This window comes from Panicum virgatum, chromosome 3N (assembly GCF_016808335.1).
Source record: "Panicum virgatum strain AP13 chromosome 3N, P.virgatum_v5, whole genome shotgun sequence".
Taxonomy (NCBI): Eukaryota; Viridiplantae; Streptophyta; class Magnoliopsida; order Poales; family Poaceae; genus Panicum; species Panicum virgatum.
The window spans coordinates 64,830,097-64,850,382 of NC_053147.1; the positions used below are offsets into that span (position 1 = coordinate 64,830,097).

The 20,286-nt window shown below is 45.3% G+C and overlaps 1 protein-coding gene and 2 long non-coding RNA genes across 3 annotated transcripts; 2 read left to right on the forward strand and 1 right to left on the reverse strand.

Moving 5' to 3' along the window:
• The first annotated feature begins 300 nt into the window (after window positions 1-300).
• Window positions 301-18,354, forward strand: LOC120666750. Its single transcript, XM_039946673.1, has 5 exons — window positions 301-895; window positions 1,003-1,197; window positions 12,591-12,971; window positions 17,137-17,357; window positions 17,503-18,354. Exons 1-5 carry the CDS (start codon window positions 301-303, stop codon window positions 18,352-18,354), a joined length of 2,244 nt encoding a protein of 747 aa, XP_039802607.1.
• LOC120666752 lies at window positions 11,101-11,609 on the forward strand. Its single transcript, XR_005671853.1, has 3 exons — window positions 11,101-11,156; window positions 11,230-11,403; window positions 11,554-11,609. It is a non-coding gene; the product is annotated as an uncharacterized LOC120666752 (long non-coding RNA).
• Window positions 15,242-16,554, reverse strand: LOC120666751. The gene is made up of 5 exons (XR_005671852.1): window positions 16,280-16,554; window positions 16,156-16,189; window positions 15,879-16,068; window positions 15,628-15,792; window positions 15,242-15,530 (listed from the first exon to the last, which is right to left on the reverse strand). It is a non-coding gene; the product is annotated as an uncharacterized LOC120666751 (long non-coding RNA).
• Window positions 18,355-20,286: the final 1,932 nt, after the last annotated feature.

The following is a 20,286-nucleotide window of genomic DNA, read 5'->3' on the forward strand; positions in this document are numbered from 1 at the left end:
AAGGCTCTAGCACACGGAAAACACCATGCTTCCGGTAGTGATACATGCGTTTCCTTTCGTGGATAGGTTGAGCTCTTGTCCTCCTGGGTGTTTTCATAGTGTGCTGAAGTTGGTTGCTTCTACTGTCACTAGCTGACAAACCGTGCTAATCTATTGGCCATGCTGGACGGTCACATCATAAATATATGGCATCTATCCGAGGGTCAATAAATTGAACAAAAGAAACCCTATCACAGATCGAGAGGCCCATCGAGTGAAGAACCAAGTTTCCTTCCTCCTTGCTTGCTTCCCATCGTCGCAATGGGCGAAAGCCGCGGCAGCATCGGTTTCTTCACGACCTACAGGCCGTCCATACCGCTGGACATCTTCTCGTGCCCCGTTCCTCCGCTGCCATTGACGGCTAACAGCGAGGAGCTCCTCACCGATGGCGTCTACTACAACCAGAACTGCCGCCCCGTCCCGCCGGCGGCGCTCAAGGAGCTGCTCGTGTTCTTGGGCAAGAAGAACCCCGAGCTGGCTGCCAGGTGCGGCGCCACGCCGGAGGACGCGGTCGCGGGCCGCGTCACCGGCCTGGTCTTCGTCTCCGAGATGGACGACGGCCTCGAGACGCTGTGCGTGGCTCTGCGCTCCAACTCCAAGGGCGGCGGCGGCGACGCGTCAGCGAACGTGGCGGTGCTAAGCCTGGCCAAAATCTATGGCCACGGAACCTTCGGCAGCGCGCGCATGGAGGACAGCGGCTGCATCGCCGGCGGCTTCACGGCGGGCGGCCGAGCCGTCGGCCACTCGCTCGTCTACGTCTCCACAAAGGAGCCGGCCAGGACGCGGCGCACCCCGTGGACTGTCGTGTACAAGACCAACCTAGCAGACGGCAAGACCGAGCGCCTCACTCCACCAGGTAATTGAGCCGATCGCCATGGATTACGGCCGGTCCTGTTTGATGCGATCATAAATTCATCGATCGTAATCACGAGTCTGCTCCCTACCTGTCCTGCAGATCATGAGATCAGTATGATTTGAGCCCGGCGGTGTCGCCGTCCGGGGAGATGGTGGCGGTGGCCAACTTCCGGTGGCACCAGTGGACCGGCGAGATCGAGCACCTCAAGACGGACATCGTCGTCATGAACGTGGACAGGGAGGCGCAGGGTGGTCTGCGCCGGAGGATCCTCATCAGGGACGGTGGCTGGCCGACGTGGGGCAGCGACCACTGTTGGAGAAACGCACATTGGTACCAGCACGTTAGTGCCGGTCAAAACGGAGCCGGCACTAACGTGCATGAACCGTACAAAGCGGGTACGTTAGTGCCGGCTAGAAACTCCAGCCGGCACTAACGTGCCATCCCCCAACGGTCAGCCCGTCTGCCACAACGGTCAAAAGACACGTTAGTGCCGGCTGGTGATTCTAGCCGGCACTAACTTGGTCAATTGCATGTTAGTGCCGGCTGGTAAATCTAGCCGGCACTAAAAGTCCACACTTAGTGCCGGCTAAATCCACTAGCCGGCACTAACTTGCCCCGTATAAGCCAGGCACTCCTTCCCCAGCCCGACCATTTCATTTGGCCGAGCTCCTCCTCTCTCTCATGGCGTGTTAGAGGGGAGGTGCTGTCCATTTTCCCCCAAATTTGTGAGGATTTCACCCATCCAAGTGCACCAAAGGTTAGTAGCTTCTTCCACTCTTCTTTCACGGTATTTATTCTTTGTTTCATGCTTTCTAGATAAAGAAAATAGTGATATTAAGGTTGAGGAAAAATGAGCATAATTTTCCAATTTATTCATTAATTTGAGTAAAATAGAATCGATTTGTTACTTTTTAGAGAAGGTTTTCTAGATAGTTTGACTATGACACATTTAGAGTAATTTTTTTGAATTATTTCACGGGGACATGTGTATATGTTATTATGCAAAATTTTAAGGATTTTAAGGATGAGGAAAAATGAGCATGATTTATTAATTTGTTCATTAATTTGAGCAAGGTAGAATTGATTTGTTGCTTTTTAGAGAATGATTACTATATAGTTTGACTATCACACATTTAGAATGAGTTTTTTTGAATTATTTCATGGTGACATGTCTATATGTTATTGTGCCAAGTTATTTTGTTATTTAGTTTAAATTTACTAGATAGGTGGTCTATGACACATTTACATTTTTTTTAATTACTTCATAGTAACCTGTTTTTAGGGATAATGAGCATGATTTTTTTTAATTTGTACAGATGGACCGGCAATGGATGCACGGAAGCCGGAGCACCTCGGCGTGGATTCAGGGTTTAGATTCTTTTCTCAAAGCGGCAATGGCAAATAGGTCGCCAAAGGGTTTAATGTGTTGTCCATGCAGTGTTTGCGAAAATAAAAAGGAATTCCGAAAAAGAGATACTCTATGGAATCACCTGGCCTTGAATGGTTTCATGAGTAACTATAGTCTTTGGACTAAGCACGGCGAAGTTGGAGTTATGATGGAAGATAATGAAGAAGATGACGATGGTGATAACAATCTTCCAGATTGGGCATGGGTTCATGAAGCAGGTGGCTTTCAAGATGAACCAATGGACGAGGGTGAAGCAAATGTTGCACAAGAGGAGCCACCTGACGAGCTAGGTCAGGCGTTACTTGATGCACAGAAAGACAGTGAGACTGTGAAGGAGGCATTAAAGTTCGAGAAGATGTTGGAGGATCACAAAAGGCCGTTGTTCCCTAATTGCAAACCGGAGCAAAAGAAGTTGGGTACCACGCTGGAGATGCTGAAATGGAAGGCAACTAATGGTGTAACCGATAAGGGATTTGGTGAGCTATTAAAGATTGTAAAGAACATACTTCCTGAGGGTAATGAACTGCCGTCAACAACATACGAAGCTAAAAAGATGGTTTGCCCTCTTGGATTGGACGTGCAGAAGATTCACGCATGTCCTAACGACTGCATCCTGTATCGCGGTGAATACGAGAACTTGGAAGCTTGTCCTGTTTGCAACGCATTGCGGTATAAGATTAGGCGAGATGATCCAGGTGATGTTGATGGGCAGCCGGTAAAGAAGAGAGTTCCCGCAAAGTTGGTGTGGTACTTCCCTATAATACCACGTCTGAAGCGCTTTTTCAAAAACAAGGATAACGCTAAGTTGATGCGGTGGCACAAAGAAGACCGTAAGGAGGATCACATGATCAGACACCCAGCAGATGGGTCCCAGTGGAGAAATCTTAACCGAGAGTATCCTCAATTTGACAACGACCCAAGAAATATAAGATTTGCTCTAAGTACTGATGGAATGAATCCGTACGGTGAGTTTGGCAGCGCTCATAGTACATGGCCTGTGACCCTATGTATGTTCAACCTTCCTCCTTGGTTGTGCCTGAAGCGTAAGTTCATCATGATGCCGGTGCTTATAGAAGGGCCAAAAGAACCTGGCAACGACATTGATGTGTTCCTACAACCCTTGATGGATGATCTATTACTACTCTGGAAAGAAGAAGGTGTACGTGTGTGGGATGAGTATAAACAGGAGTCCTTCAACCTCCGAGCTTTGCTTTTTGTATGCATCAATGATTGGCCTGCACTTGCAAAACTTTCGGGACAGTCGAACATGGGATACATGGCCTGCACCCACTGTTATGATGAGACCGATAGCATTTATTTGAAACACTGTAAGAAGTGCGTATACATGGGCCATCGTCGATTTCTTCCAACCGATCACCCCCTAAGAACCGAAGGGAAGCATTTCAAAGGAGAGCCCGAAACTCGTCCTAAGCCTCTATTTCGTAATGGAAAGCGTGTGTTCTCGATGATCAAGGATGTGAAGGTAGTATTTGGAAAGGGTCCCGGTAGGCAACCTGTTCCCAAGGATGACCAGGGACATGTTCCAATGTGGAAGAAGAAGTCTATATTGTGGAACCTACCTTATTGGCAAGTCTTACAGGTTCGCAACGCAATTGATGTGATGCATCTGTCGAAGAATCTTTGCGTAAACCTACTAGGATTCCTGGGAGTGTATGGTAAGTCAAAAGACACATTGGAAGCAAGGCGCGACATGCAACAGCTAGCTGGACGAAAAGGCTTGCAACCCGAAAAGAGAGACAAAGGATGCCACTATTTAAAACCTGCCAGCTATAATCTGAGCAAAGAGGAGAAGGAAAGTATGTTCGATTGCTTGAACAGTATCAAGGTCCCGTCTGGGTACTCCTCAAATATACAGGGCATAATAAATGTGAAAGAGAAGAAAATCCAAAACTTGAAGTCACATGACTGCCACGTCCTGATGACACAACTACTTCCGGTTATACTGAGGGGTGTTCTACCGGAAAATGTGAGATTGGCAGTTGTAAAGCTTTGTGCGTTCATGAATGAAATTTCGCAAAAAGCAATTAATCCAAATAATCTAATAAAGCTGCAGAAAGACATTGTCGAATGTCTTGTCAGCTTCGAGATGGTCTTCCCACCTTCTTTCTTCAATATTATGACACACCTTCTAGTTCATATTGTGACAGAAATAACTATCCTGGGTCCTGTTTTTCTACACAATATGTTCCCTTTCGAGAGGTTCATGGCCGTATTGAAGAAGTACGTGCGCAAACGTTCTCGCCCAGAAGGATGCATTGCTAAGGGCTATGGAACAGAGGAGGTCATTAAGTTTTGCGTTGACTATCTTCCTGATCTCAATCCGATTGGGCTCCCCGTGTCACACCATGAGGGGCGACTAAAGGGAAAAGGCACACTAGGAAAGAAATGTAATATGAACATCTCTTGTAGTGAATTCAGCCAAGCAAACTTCACGGTTCTTCAGAATTCATCCAAGGTGGCTCCCTATATTGATGAGCACATGAATATTATACGGTCCGAAAATCCACAGAAGAATTTTGCTTGGATTACACGCCAACATATAAAAACTTTTGACGGCTGGTTCAGACGAAAATTATTGGGCAACAACACAGTTGATCAAGAACTTCAATGGCTGGCCAGGGGACCATCAATAACCGTCCAGCAATACCAAGGGTACGAAATCAATGGGTATACATTTTACACGAGAGCTCAAGATAAAAAAAGCACCAACCAAAACAGTGGTGTCCGTATGTGTATAGTAAACAGTAATGGAGAAAAAAACAACTACTATGGTGTCATAGAGGAGATATGGGAACTTGAATATGGACCCATAGTTGTCCCTCTGTTTCGTTGCGAATGGGTGGCTGGAGGAGGCGTAACGAAGGACCAGTATGGGATGACCATAGTCGATTTTAAAAAGATTGGATATAAAGATGAGCCATTCGTTCTAGCCAAGGATGTGACACAAGTGTTCTATGTGAAGGACATGTCGAGCAAACCGAAGAAAAAGTCGGATAAGACGTCTCAAGCAGACAAGGCTGGAAATGAGCCGAAACGGCACATAGTTCTTCCAGGTAAAAGAAAAGTTGTTGGAGTCGAGAATATTTCGGACAATTCGGAAGATTATGACCAGATTGATGACCTTCCTCCATTCTCAGTTGACGTTGACCCCAGCATCCTCTTATCCAAAGAGGACACGCCTTACTTACGCCGTGATCACGTCCAAGGCACTTTCATCAAAAGGAAGATTATCAATGTTCCAGTAGATAATGATGATGAGTAGTACTTTTATATAAATTATATATTATATTTTCTCATTTAGTGATGTAATGTAACGCACCGCGCCGTATTTGTCTCAATTCTCGATACTATTCATCCAATTAGGACACAATATCATCTTCAAATAATATTATATTTTTGCATGGTATAACTATTATTTACTTTCACTAATTTTGCATTACTAGGAGTGTTGAAACATTAAATTACAAACAAATAATCAAGTAATTTGCGAATTGATTACATCATTGTATTGGCTATTACTGAAAAGACTTTTGAATATTTTTGCATGGATCAATCTGAAATTTTTTCGATTTATTACAAATAATAGAAGTATACTAACATATAAACCCTATAAGCTACACATAATTGATAATAGTAGCATATTTGTTAATTTACTTCAATTGCTATTGTTATTTTGTAGATATAATTACTATAATTATTGTGTAGCTAAAAAACTTAAGATATAAATTTTTGTTTTATTATTTTAATTATTAAGCCTATTATGAATAAATTTATGAATATTAAAAATTTATTGTAAATGGTAACCGGCGTGGCGAATTTACAATTCCCGCCAGATGGGACACGTTAGTGCCGGCTAGTAGTTCTAGCCGGCACTAATGTGAGAACGTTAGTGCCGGCTAGACCTACCAGCCGGCACTAATGTGTCCCATCTGACGTCACGGGGGCACGTTAGTGCCGGCTGGTAATACCAGCCGGCACTAACAGAGCCACGTTAGTGCCGGCTGGTAATACCAGCCGGCACTAACCGAGCCCCCGTGACGTCACTAACCTACCAGCCGGCACTAATGTGTCCCATCTGACGTCACGGGGGCACGTTAGTGCCGGCTGGTAATACCAGCCGGCACTAACCGAGCCACCCCCAACAAATTACTCCCTTCGCCGCCCAATTCCGATCGACGTTGCCCGCCGCCCCGACTTCTTCTTGCCGCCCCTGGCTCGCTCGCCCGCGTGCGCCGCCGCGTTCTTCCCCGGCCGTGCGTGGGTCCCCGGCCGGCGCTCGACCGTGGCCGCCCTCGAGGTCCTCCCCAGCCCGCCGTCCCTCCTCGTCGTCCCTAGGCCGGCCGCCCCCACGCCTCGTCGTCTCGTCCTCGCCGGCCCGGCCCGCGCCGCCGCGTACCTCGGCGTCCTCGCCCGGCCCGCGCCGCCGCGCACCTCGGCGTCCTCGCCCGGTCCGTGGAGCCGCCCGTCGACTCATCAGCGCCATCGCGGCCGCCCGGCTGCCCCCACGCCGCCCCGGCCCCGACCACGCCGCCCCTACTTCCACCGAGGTAATGTGTTCTATCTCCTTTTCTGTGAAAGATCATTATAAGCAATTTCTTGCATGAGGTCGCTAGCTGGGGCAAATACATTATGCACAAGTATGATCAGAAGCTAGAAAAGCACCATGTCTTTCTTCAGGGCAAGGCATATAAGCAATTTCTTGCATGAGGTCGCTAGCTGGATTCCTATGTTAATATTTTGGCTAACACATCTGAGATAAACTAGGCTATTAAAGTTTTCTAGCTACCATAGTACTGCTATATGACGTTTCGGCTTAACGAGCGGCCTGTCTATTGCTATTAGCTGCATCGACAATTCGAAGTCCTACAATATTGGCAAAGTTCATACACGCTGTTGGACAAGTTGAACTGATTGACTAAGTATCCTACTGGTGATCCATGTCAATAACTTACACAAGTAATTGTTTACTTGCTCTTTAACCGGCTAGTCATGTTGTAATCTCCCTTCTTTATAAATGAAATAGGTCCAATCTCATGCCCCTTCGTGAAAAAAAAACTTACACAAGGAGAAATCCCCTAAGGTCCTGTTTTTTTTTTTGACATTTTGGATACTTTTTAAGCAATAGCTTCGTGATGTTCAAAAGTTAAATGCCTCGAGTGTGCAAATTGTGCAACTGCAAAGTATATTGCGAATTGCATATATGAATGCTGACTGAATCTTTGAATGAATTACCCCTTACCTTGATTATTAGATCATACAAGCCTTATATTTGATAGTACCAATACAATGGTTTTCTATTCTATGTTTCTTCTGTAAAAATATCAGATGGTTTTGTAGTCGTTAAGTATGAGTACTTAAGTACGAGTACTGTGCCAAGTCTCTGGAGCATAATTTTGAAGCAGGAACAGGTTATGCTAGCATAAGTGTATATCTATGACCTTCATAATGAAACATGATTGCTACTATATATGACAGTCTCAAATAATTAGATTTTGTCACTTATGATGATGTTCCTTTTTTCTAGAAAGATCTTGTTATACTTAACAGTCGCTAAATCCAAATGAATTTTTCAGTATTTTTAAAAAAATATGCTGCTATATTTCAATCACATTGTAGATTTAAGAAATGTGAAGTTACTGATAACTGGATTCAGTGCTTTAGTTTTTTAACCTGATAGAGAATGTTGTGAGGCAAACAGGGGAACCACCCCTAATGTTTCTTCAGTTCGATGTACAGATCAGAAGAACATATGCATTTTGTCTCTCGGAATAATTTATTAGCAAGAAGAACATATGCATTTTGTCTCTCGGAATAGAAATAGCAATGTTAGGATACCCATGCTATGCAACCTATCTACTGCCAATTTCTCCCATGCTGCTTGGTCATGCACTCCAATGGAGCTTTTCTTTATCTTGCGGCATTATCACAGTATATATGCTTATCTCATTTAGTATTTCACAATCTGGATGTTGCTATTGCATACAAAATAATCTAAAGGCCTTAGCAACTGGGCTCATGCACTCTCTTTGTTTTTTATTGTTTCAGGTAGTGGAAATGGATCCTACGGACAACCAAGACGAGTTAATGCACGAGCTCATTCGTGGTAGTTCTGGGCACATAGCTCCAGAGTTTGATGAGGACGAGAACGATGGCAGCCAATTTTTAAACTTGCATTATCATGGCGACGAGGAGCAAGATATTAGTGGGGAGGAAGAAGGAAATGTCGAGGAAGCCGAGGTATAAAAGTTTAGTGATTCTTTCAGGCATCAGGATAAATGTTTTGTCAATATATATGTTAGGAGCAAGATATTGTTTGTGACACATGCGGCCCAGCTGCGAACTATTTGTGTTATGTTGCTAGCTTTGTTGATGATTTCAGTCCTTGTGTAAGGAGTCGTGCTCCAGCTAAAAATTCTTATGAATGTTTCAGTCAATAAGTTACCTAATATCATGATAATTTTCGATCTGGAACCCTTGCTTGCGGGTTATGAAGGTTACGCATACCTGCCGCGACGTCCACTAGTTGCTAGCAACCCGCTTGATAAATTTGCGATTCTTTCAGGCATCAGGATCGACGAAGCCTAAACGGAAACGTGGCTCCAAGAGGAAGATGGTAGGATGTACAACCATCACGGAGATCAACGAAGCAACCGGCGAGCCACTAGCTCCTGGTCAAATTAAGACAACATTTGTAAATCAATTGGGATATCTTGTTAGGGAATCCGTCCCCATAAAGTATAAGCTTTGGAAGAGAAATAAAGTCTCTGATCGACCTGAAGATATCGTGCCAGATTCAGAGAAAGATTTGTTATGGAAAGAGGTGTCGTTGCACTTCAACTTTCCCCCAGGCAAAGCTGACAAAATAAAGGGATGGGCATTTAAGAAGATGGCAATTCAGTTCGCCTCATTCAAGAAAAAATTGGTGGCAAACTTTGTCAACAAGGGCCTCACTCCAGATTTTGATAAAGTCTGGAAGAAGCAACGAGAGTGGTGGAATGAATTCGTGAATTACAAGCACAGTGCTGACAGCATGGCAGCCTCGATTCAAGGCAAAATGAATGCTAGCAAAAAGAAAAACTTCCATAGACTTGGGCCCGGAGGTTATAAGGTTGCCATTCCGAAATGGGAAAAGATGGAAAATAATTTAATTGTAAAAGGAATCGTACCGCAAACCTTGAGTTGGCCCAAACGAGCAAGGTATTACTTCTATGCTCATGGAGGCACACTAGACCCCGACACTGGAATATTTGTGACTAGCGACGTACTAAGAGAGGCTGCCCAAAGACTCGAGGACGCAATGAGGCGTACCGAAGAAGGAACCTTCCAGCCCAACAGAGAGAATGACGAGCTGACTTACGCTCTTGGGAATGCGGAACACACTGGACGGACCCGAGGTGTGGGCGTAGTTCCATGGAAATATGGCTTTTCCGGAGATCTCGAAACCTACCGAAGCCGATGCAGAAGCAAGGCAGTAGTGGCTGAGAAGATTCATAGCCTAGAAAACCGGATAATGTCACTTGAGGCAGCAGTTGGGCAACGCTCGGACCAACCAGCTGCCAATGTGGAGATCAGCCCCTCTTCTCAGCGTCGTAGCAGTGTTGCTTCCACGGAGCACCCTAATTTGGGTGCCGACAGGCCGAGGGACCCCATTGACGACATCACCGTTAGGACCCAATGTGAGCTTCTGGTTCTTTATGGGAAAAAGCTTAAAGTTTGTGCTGAGGGTTATGCGGAAGTCCAAAAACAGGGCGGGACAATACATTGCCAGCCGATTCCTGAAGGATTCGCCAGAGTCTTTGTTGACCGAATTACTGAAGAACGCTGGGAAGACATGGACCTCCCGATCCCTATAAGTCCTGAAGAAACAGAACTACAACATGCCGTACACACATGGATCGCGTGGCCAAAGCGCGACATAAGATTGGTGCAAGCAGACACAGATTCCGCTCGGTGCTCAAGGCAAAGATCACCAACGCCAGCTGATAGGAATCCTAGTGTTGGCCCACCTTCTCCACCGCCTGCACGGGACCCCAGCATGGATCCGCCATCACCAGCCGCACAAAGCGAGCCAATTCTGGCATCATCACCAGCCGCACAACAGAATCAGAGTCAGCGACAGAAGTCATACACGTCCCCTTCGGTCCAGCCATCTCATAAGCAGCAAAGAAAGAAGAAAAAGAAGGCGCCAGAAGAGGAAGAGGCAGAAGAATCGTTTCAAACCTTCTTGCTGAAGCGCAAGCTACTAAGGGAGGCTGCGAACAAGAAGCCAGAAATAGATCCGGTTGCAAAGGCACACTTTGTGAAACACTTCATTAAAGATCCCACCAAGGAGAAAGAAAGAGAGTCGGATTATGATCGGCAGATCAGAAAGTGCTACAGCAACCCCAAGAATCGCCTGATTAATGCAAAGACCGTTCCCCAGCTCGGAGAGCAGTCCAAACAATCGATCCCTCCGTTGATAGTGTCGCATGAAGACTGTCCCGATGAATCAAGAGATCCGTTGACCATGGCTGGGATGATATTGCAAACTGATCTAACAAGGGCTCAATTGCTTGGGGAGGCCCTACAGAATGCCCGCGGCAGGAAAAAGTTTGTACTTGGTGAACCTTTGATATGGCCAGAGTTGCTACCATTCCTACCAACGAGAATGGCCGAGTTACACAAATGGTATGCCGTGCAATCTAAAGCTAGTAAATTAGAGATGTTCCCAGCTCGGATTAAAGATGAGCATTTCTGGCGGGGGGCAGATGATGTATATATCGAGTTTGCATCACTCTACGATTTATACCATCAAGATGCCCTTCACAAGTCACTCGTCAGTGTATGGTGCATGTAAGTATTGTCTCTCATTTCATTATTTTAGCCTTGAGTGTTGATTGATCCCCGTTTTTCTTGTGTCCCGTAGGTCAAAAATTCAAATTTGCCGAAAGAAGAACTTTCATAACGTCGGGTTCTTCGACCCCGATATTATACACGAGAAATCGCTAGCGCTAAATCCTGGAGACATAGTCAATGTTATATACAGGGGGTTGCGTAAAAATAGCATGTGTCCCTTCATTCTCTTGCCATACAACCATCAGTGAGTCGTTCTTTGTTAGACTTTTTTTTCAATCCCTTCGTATTAATAATACCATTTAATAACTATTATAATCAACATTAATTGGTTATGCGTATGTATATGCACAGCTTTCATTGGATATTGCTTTGTATTCGGATTGAGGAGCACAAGGTCTTGGTGTACGACTCGTTAAGGCAAGATAAATCAAAGTACCAAGATATCATCGAGGTGGTAAATACTGCATGGAGTCGCTACCTCCACAAACACATAGGCTTGCCCATAGGTGAAATCGAGCCTCTTCATTGGGTGACTGATTTTCCGGTATGAATATACTCTCGCTACTAATGTCATTCGCAATAAACATCAAAAAAAATTCTATATCGTAACCCACATTTGTCCATAGTGTTGGAGACAGGGCCAAGGAAACAACTTATGTGGATACTACGTATGCGAGTGGATCAACTCTTTTGCAAGTGAAAAAGGGCAAATGACAGTGGATGCATTCAATGTACGTGAGCACAATCACATCTGCTCATTATTTTATTTCATTATTTTTTATTCTCATGTTTTTATCGAAAAATGTGACAGCGTTGGCGGATGAAAGAAGAACTCATTGAAATCGCTCGGATCAGGGCAATTCAAGAAGCTATATGCGGATTTCTACTCGATGAAGTCATAAATCCTAAGGGCGAATTTCATGGCGATCTCCGTCTAAGCGTCGCCCAAGAAGATCCGACGACGAGGAAGCTGATACGTTATTATAGTTGATGTAATATCTCATGTACTTTTGAACTCCTAAGTGTTCCATACATGACATATAATATATATATATAAATATATAATGTTAGTGTAATATGCTGTTCTAATAATACTGTGCAATGCAAAGAGTACGACTATGTAGTCACATACGCTAGAAATACGCATAGCCATACGTATAAAAACGAAAAGAAAAGAAACATAAAGAAGAAAAAACATTTAGTGCCGGCTAGTTATATCAGCCGGCACTAACCTTGCTGTCAGAACTCGGGCGGGGGCGGGCACGTTAGTGCCGGCTGGTATTACGGACCGGCACTAACATACGGACGTTAGTGCCGGTCAGAGTAGCCGGCACTAACGTCTGTCACGTTAGTGCCGGCCATTTAGTGCCGGCCACAGGGACCGGCACTAAGCCGTCCTGTGACCGGCACTAATGTGCCTTTCTCCAACAGTGGACAACGTCATCTTCTTCCACCGCGGCGTCGACACCAAGCTCCCCAGCGGCGCCGTGCAGACGAACTGGGGCGTGTTCCGGTACGACATCGCCACCAGGCAGACCACCCGGGTGACGCCGGAGGCCTTCGACGCCGTGACGCCGGCAGCCATCAGCGCCACCAGAGTCGCCGTGGCCACCATCCGCCAGAAGACCGGGCCGACGAACGACCACCGCGGGGAGGCGCAGTGCTGCCACATCGAGATCTTCGATGTCAACGACGGCCCTGACCGGCCGGTGAAGATCACCCAGAACATCAGCCCAGAGGTCGACCACTACAACCCCTTCATCCTGGATGGCGGCAGGCACGTTGGGTACCATCGCTGCACAACAACCAACAGTGGCGGAGGACGCCGAAAATTTTAGGTGTGGCGGTGGATTACTAGATTATGTTCAAATATTATACGAAAATAAAGGTTCACAACAAAAATATGGTTTAGAAGTACCTCAAATAAAGAAAAACACGTAAAGTACACATCAAATCAACAATTGGACCAAAAAAGCTATCAAACAAAGAGAAAACATAAATTAGTAACGAAATATTAGAGTTAAAATATTAAATGTAATACAAGATACACAATTAGAGTATAGAGTTATACCGGATATTTATTATTAGTTGCGTCTAGGAGACTTTGGCAATTGCATATTTCTATCTTTTTTCTTCTGAAAAGCCTTCTTGATAGATTCAAGATCAATTCCTTTAAATATCTCCCGCTCAACATACACCACCATCAAGTCATTAAGCCAACCATCGGACATCTTGTTCCGCAACTCAGTTTTAATAATCTTCATGGCTGAAAATGCTCTTTCAACTGATGCAGTTGCTACTGGTAGCAGCAATGCCAGCTCAATTAGGCGATAAACCAAGGGAAATATTTCATGCCTCTTAAGTTCAACCATTTTCATTGCTAGGCTTGCAAGGTTATAACAAGCTCTGAATGCCTCAACTCTTCTAACATGAATAATGAAGGTTTGTAACTGGTCTCTTATTCTTTTCCGGTCATCAAAAGAAAAATCATCCAAATATATATCTGTGAGGCGAGCAAGTTTATTCACATCAAAGTTAGAGAATGAATCTCTAGGATCAAGGCAAGCAAAGCAAGTAAGTAATTCCGATGATACCTCACTGAATCGATGATCAAACTCTGTTGTGATAGCATCTATGGTAGCAAAGAAGGTATCAAAACGAAAGTAATGATCTTGAGTGATGTTGTTTCTTCCTCCTTTCCTTGATCTACCAAATCTTGGTACACTATCTTCCATATTTGGTATTGGGATATCATTTTCTTGGCAAAATGTTTTGACTTCTTCAAGTAGTGGCTCATAACCTTCGCTTCTCAAATTGTTCAAACGTGTTTTCACGTCAATAACCAAAGACATGGCCTCAACAATATTTTGATCCTTCTTCTGCAACAGATGAGATAGCTCGTTTGTTATGCGAAGGATCTGTAACATCATCTTCATGATAAACACAAAGCTGAAAGACTCCATAGTAGGCACCAACCCCCCTGCCCTTGATGGATTACGTTCCTCATCATGCACCACTTGCAGAACTTCTATTATTGAGTCCCACATTGTTTCAATACGAAGCAATGTCCTGTAGTGAGATCTCCATCTTGTATCTCCAGGCCTAGGCAATGATGTTTCTTGATGTTGTCCTCTACCTGATGAAATATCTCCACTCTCCAACTTATTCAAAACAATTGTATGATGACTATCAATCAATAAATCCTTCCTCTTACAAGATGCACCAGTGCTGCTCACAATCATGTTCACATAGTCAAAGAAATCCTCTATAGATGAACAACACTTTGAAACCGAAACAACTACCAACTGCAATTGGTGAGCAAAACAATGGATATAGAAAGCATATGGGTTCTCATCACGAATTAGTTTTTGAACACCATTGAATTCACCTCTCATATTAGAAGCTCCATCATACCCTTGGCCTCGTATTTTTGCAATAGTTAAACCATGGGTACTAAGAACCTCCACTATTGCTCTCTTTAATGCTTCTGATGTAGTTAGCTTGACATGCTTGATACCCAAAAATCTTTCAACTACTTGCCCTTTTTTATTCACATACCTATATGAGGAAACTCACAATATTTAGAAATATTATAACAAGATTCATCAACATTCAACAAGAATACAAGATATAAAAGTGGATGTTTACCTGACTATTATGGCCATTTGCTCTTTGACTGATATATCACGAGATTCATCAACAAGAATAGAGAATAAACAACCACTCATCTCTTCTTTTATGACTTTGGTAACCGCTTGAACACAACACTCGGCAAGTTCTTTCTAAATTGTTCCAGAAGTCATTTTAGCATTTTTAGGACAAGCAAATTCAAATGCCTGCCTCACTTCCTCATTTCTTAGTTTGTACCAATCAAGAAATTCTAGAAAGTTGCCTTTGTTCAATGAAGTTTCTGATTCATCATGTCCACGGAACGGTTCACCTTGCAAGGCAATATAACTTACAATAGCCAAAGATGTATCTACACGGGTTTCATACTTCTTTTCTGTCTCTTTGGTATGAACTACAGTTTTCTCCTTTACACTTGCCCTTTGATTATCAAAATCATCAAATGCCGATCTTGATCTATTATGAGCACTATTAGGGCCACCAACATGTTTAGGGAGTGCTAAGTAGGCATTCTTCCATTGCCTAAAGCCTTCTTTTGTAAAGGCCTCATAACCAAATTTGTCATCATCTACACCAACTCTTCTAAAAAGATAACAACAAAAGCAATAAGCCTTACCATTCACCAAGCTATATTCCAGCCAATTATATTTCTCAAACCATTCTTTTCGAAAACGCCTTTTATCTTCTCCTCTAGGAAAAACATGACTACTAGGTTGAGTTGGACCTCGTTCCATGAAAGCCCTCCTAATTTCATCTCTAATATTAGGACTAAATTGCTCAATTGGAATCCGAAGCCCCGGATCAGAAATGATATAATCCGGATTGAACTCAGTTATTGTACCTTGATCATTTTCATTGCTACCTGGCTGTTGGCCTATGGTATTGGTGTCCTCCAAATGAGTTTCCACCACCTCTTCCTCCTCTATTATGGCATTACCAACTTCACTTCCATGAGTGCTTGGGTTTGTGCTACTGGATCCGAATGGACTAAAATAGCTCTTTAGATCTGAAATAAATAGTCAAATTCACATTAAAGTAAATTAGCTTAAGTTCCCAATCCTATACAACACCCAAAAATACTACGTCTCTCACCTCTTTCTTGTGCCTTTCTTTTCCCTTTTCTGCTAGAGCTTGGTTGTTGCTCCATGGAGCTTGAGCCGGCGGCTGCCTTCCCTGTATTTGAGATTCCTTCGGAGAACGAGCTTGAAAAATGTGGTTGGCAGCTCGTAGTGCTGGGCTTTAGCTTTGTCCGTCTCAATCGCAATGGGCATCTCTTGGAGAGCTGCATTATTTCACAAAGGAATCAATTAAAAGTTGCTTGCGCCAAATTAATAAACCGAGCTAGCAACTGATCGATGCACGCACTCACAGTGGACGAAGTGGAGGAGGCTCTTCTCCAACCCCTAAAATCGCAGAATATCACGAAATTACAGAAGCAATCTACTTAGTAAGCTCTCAATTTGAGAATCCTCGTGAATGTGTGTTCGAGATACCTGTGGAGATGGAGGCTCTGAGGGCACCAAGCCCGTCGCGGACGCCACGAAGGGCCAAACCAGCGGCCTCGCGGCAAGACGAGTACGCTGCAGCAGCTTCTGAGCTTCGTATATGCGTACGGACAGGTCGGATACTAAGGCTTCAAGCTCCGCGCAGCGCCCGCGGATCTCGGCCTCGACGTCGGCGGCCGTGGCGAGGTCCGCCGCCGAGCGGAATCGGGCGTCGACTAAGGAGCTGCTCCAGCTGCCGCCGCGCGAGCAGCAGCCGCGTGAGGCGCCGGGCGGAATTGTGTCCATGAGGTTGCGCTCCAGCGCCGCCAGTGCCGACCGCGCCGCCGCCCCGTAGGCCCGCTCCTCCGCGGACGCCAGCCTGTAGTAGGATGCCGGGGAGGCAGCGAGGTGCCCAGGCGCGTCGGGGACTCGGGGAGCCGGGGACCGGGGCCGGAGGGGCGGAGGGCGAGGGCGCCGCTGCAGGGAGCCGGGATTTGGGCGAGGGCGTCGGGCGTGCGGCGCCTCGGTGCGCAGCCAGTGGGGACGACTCGGACCGTCGGACGAACTGACGAAGTTGCGGCTGCTAGGGTTGTTTCTTCATGGGCCGAGGTATATCCACTATGGGCCGGGCCGAGGTATGGCGAGCGCCACACCTCGCCACACTGGACCCTCCGCCACTGACTCAACCAAGGAGCTTCTCATGGTAATAACGGCTGAAGGAGAATTTATTTGCCTCCTTGCTGATTCGGAGTATACTCCGCGTCGTACTCTCTACATTCTAAATTATTAACCATATCTAGATACATAACAAAGTCTATAAATCTAGAAAAGATAAAACAACTAATAATTTGGGATGGAGAAAATAGCTCTAAAATATCATGGGTCATGCATGCAGAGTGGATATAGCAACATCACCCAAAAGGTTCACAAGATACAATCTCCAGAGTCGCACAAGGATGTGGGGCTATTCAGGGTATCCGGTGTCTTCCCAACCGTCTCCAAGGACGGCTCTAAGCTCGCCTTCGTTGACAATGACTTCAGAACCGTCTATCTTGTCGACAGCCAGGGGATGCACAAAGTCCATGAGGTACCTCATCATCCAAGCACAAAAAAAACCTAATAACTACATACACAAGACGTACAAATTAAAAGAAATAAAATTACAAGAGATCAACGTTTCTGTAGATGTGACAAAAGAAAGAGAACTAATGTGATCGAGATGATTTGTGCAGAGAAGAAGCTCGAACAGTATCTTCTCAATAGTGTGGAACCAGAACCCTGACAAGGACACCCTCTACATCTGTATAGGGCCATCCTTCAGTGCCTCCCAGCCCCTAGAGATCTATGCCATCTCCAAAGTGTCCGGGCGACACACCGCCCAGAGGGTGTCGCGCCTCACCGATGGCGGTTTCAACAACGCCTTCCCTTCCAGCAACCCGGAAGGGACCAAGTTCGTGTTCCGGTCGACGAGGGGTGGAGGGGATAAGAAGCATAAGAACTTGTACATCATGGAGGACTCGGATGAGGGGGAGTTCGGTGAAGGCACGGTCACACGGCTGACCAACGGGCCATGGACCGACACGCACTGCAGCTGGTCACCAAGAGGAGACTGGATTGTCTTCTCCTCCTCCCGCGACAAGCCGGCCGGCGCGCTGGAGATGGACCTCCTCGACCCGGGCTTCTTCGCTATCTACCTTGTGAATGCCACAGACCCCACGGTGATTGTGCGGGTGATGAAGAGCTCGGATACCATCGCCGGGCACGTGACCCACCCGGTGTTCAGCCCGGACATGCGGAGCATTGTCGTCGCCTCCGACATCGCCGCGGTCTCTGCTGACCCCATCTCGATGCCACATTTCCTGCACTCCGTCAGGCCCTATGGCGACATCTTCACCGTCAACCTCCGTGACATGGAGGACATCAAGAAGAACCAGGACATCCAAGAGTACCACCGCATCACGCATAGCCGCTATGAGTACTCCACTCCGACATGGTCCAAGTTCGCCACCGACGATCCCAACACCCAATGGAGCAAGCTCATAACCAAGAGCATCGCAGCATTTGGGGCGGCATGCCCGCGGTAAGAGGGCTGGACTAGGCTGGTCCAGGCCAGGCCGGGCCGGGTTGGATGCGAGTATGTGACCGGATATGCATCTATTAGTTATGAAACTATTGCACGCTTTTAAGGAGATGCTGCTGTGCGCTGCTATGTAGGGCTAACAGCTTGTTTGGGGTCTTGTATTTTCTTTGATCTACTTTGTACTAGAATGCAATAAAGTTTTGCTTGTAATGCATCGTATTTCTTTTTTTTTGGAAATTTTGGATTTGAATAACAACCTGATTTTTGGAAGAGGGTGCACCCGATTCCTATATTGTACTAATCAAGATCAACAAAAACAATATTTATGTTTATCTTAAACTCTGGAGTTCTTGATAACTAGCATGTGAAAGTAGAAAAGACTGTTATTTCCTCCGACAATTCTACAACAACTATTGTTAAATTATCATTGCTCCAATTGTGGTACATTAATTGATATTGCATGAGCCACTGCTGAGGGACTCGTCCACTGGCGTGTGGGCTAGATCATTTACGGTCCCACCGCACTAGTGAGACAAGTCCAATCTACACCGCATGGACTATTAGAAAAGAGTCCATCATCATCACTGGTTGCTAAGGGTTTTAGGTACATGTTCTTGAAACCAGTACTACAAAACCGGGACTAAAATTATCGGCCTTCGTCACCGGGTAAAACAACCGGCTAAGGCTCTCTTTAGTACCGGCGGGTGAAGTTTCCACTCGATACCAAAGTATTTTCGGTCAAAAAATATATTAAACCCGAGAAGAGGCCCGCACATGCGCATGTTCAAAGTCAGAAGTCGCATGATTTTTTCACGCAAAATACGCGCACGTGCAGTGGCCAAGATTCGAAACCGCGACTTCTTGTCTCACATGTAGCTCAATTACCATCTCACCTACATAGTTGGTGTGATTGAGAGGGAGATATTTCCATTTTGATGTAACCCGTGGAGCACCTTTAAGTACCGGATGGTGTTACCACCCGGTACTAAAGGATCTTCTTAGGCACCCATCCACCCCAAAATTACCAACATAAAGAAGGCCCGGTACCAATGTTAGCATTGGTACCGGGTCTTCTTCATGCTGATACCTTTTGGGGTGGACCTTTGGCTTGTTTTCTACTAGTGAGGGGAACTTGATATTGACCTGCACTCCTGCAGCAACGATGGAGCATTTGAGGTTGATTGTGTCCATAAAATTAGGCATTTATGTCGACCGCATACATAAGAGGGGATGTGAATTAGAAATAGCTCTGCTGCCCCTGTATGACTTGCCTATTGGATAAATCAATCTCCACTGTCACTAAGAAGATGGAATTCTCAAATAAGTCTAGCTTTAGTTCCTTCTCTACTAAAACACGCAGAGGCTGTGTAGATCAAGAAGAGTGTGCTTGGATTTCTTATTGAAAGATGATTAAAAAAAAGATGGGTCACACACACACACACATGCGCGCCTGCTTTTTTATCAAAATAAAGCATGATGGGTCGTGCCAGTCAGTTTTGGTCGCCCGGCTGCAAGATCCCGTTGATATTGACCTTTTGGTGTATTGGCACGTATTATTTTCGACAAGACTAGCCTTTTATTTCCAGAAATCACTAGAAATCGGTTTCAAATACTGTAGTGTATTGCTAGCGACCAAGCGTAGGTAATAGTAAAATTTAAATGGTAGCTGCGAGGAAGATGCATGGATATAAAGTAAGTAACATTAATATATTCATCAGACTTGATATCCACCTCCATTCAAGCTGCTTTGTCACAGTATAGTCCTAAGAAATTTTTAGATACTTAAACTAGCAGCATGCATGTGACCCCTTTCTTTAAACTTGAAAGTCTGTGTTGTCAGTCTGTCAGAGTCTAGTCCTAATAAATCTATGGATGCTTTATTTGTAGCGTGCATATTCATCACACTCTTGCAGTCTTATACATTATAACTTGTAGC

What these genes read in the sequence shown, in the direction of transcription:
- LOC120666750 (XM_039946673.1), top strand. Translation starts at nt 301, where the DNA reads ATGGGCGAAAGCCGCGGCAGCATCGGTTTCTTCACGACCTACAGGCCG. An exon ending in TGGCTGGCCGACGTGGGGCA is followed by an intron (nt 1,198 to 12,590) that starts GCGACCACTGTT and finishes TTTCTCCAACAG; the next exon opens with TGGACAACGTCATCTTCTTC. An exon ending in TCGCTGCACAACAACCAACA is followed by an intron (nt 12,972 to 17,136) that starts GTGGCGGAGGAC and finishes TGGAGAAAATAG; the next exon opens with CTCTAAAATATCATGGGTCA.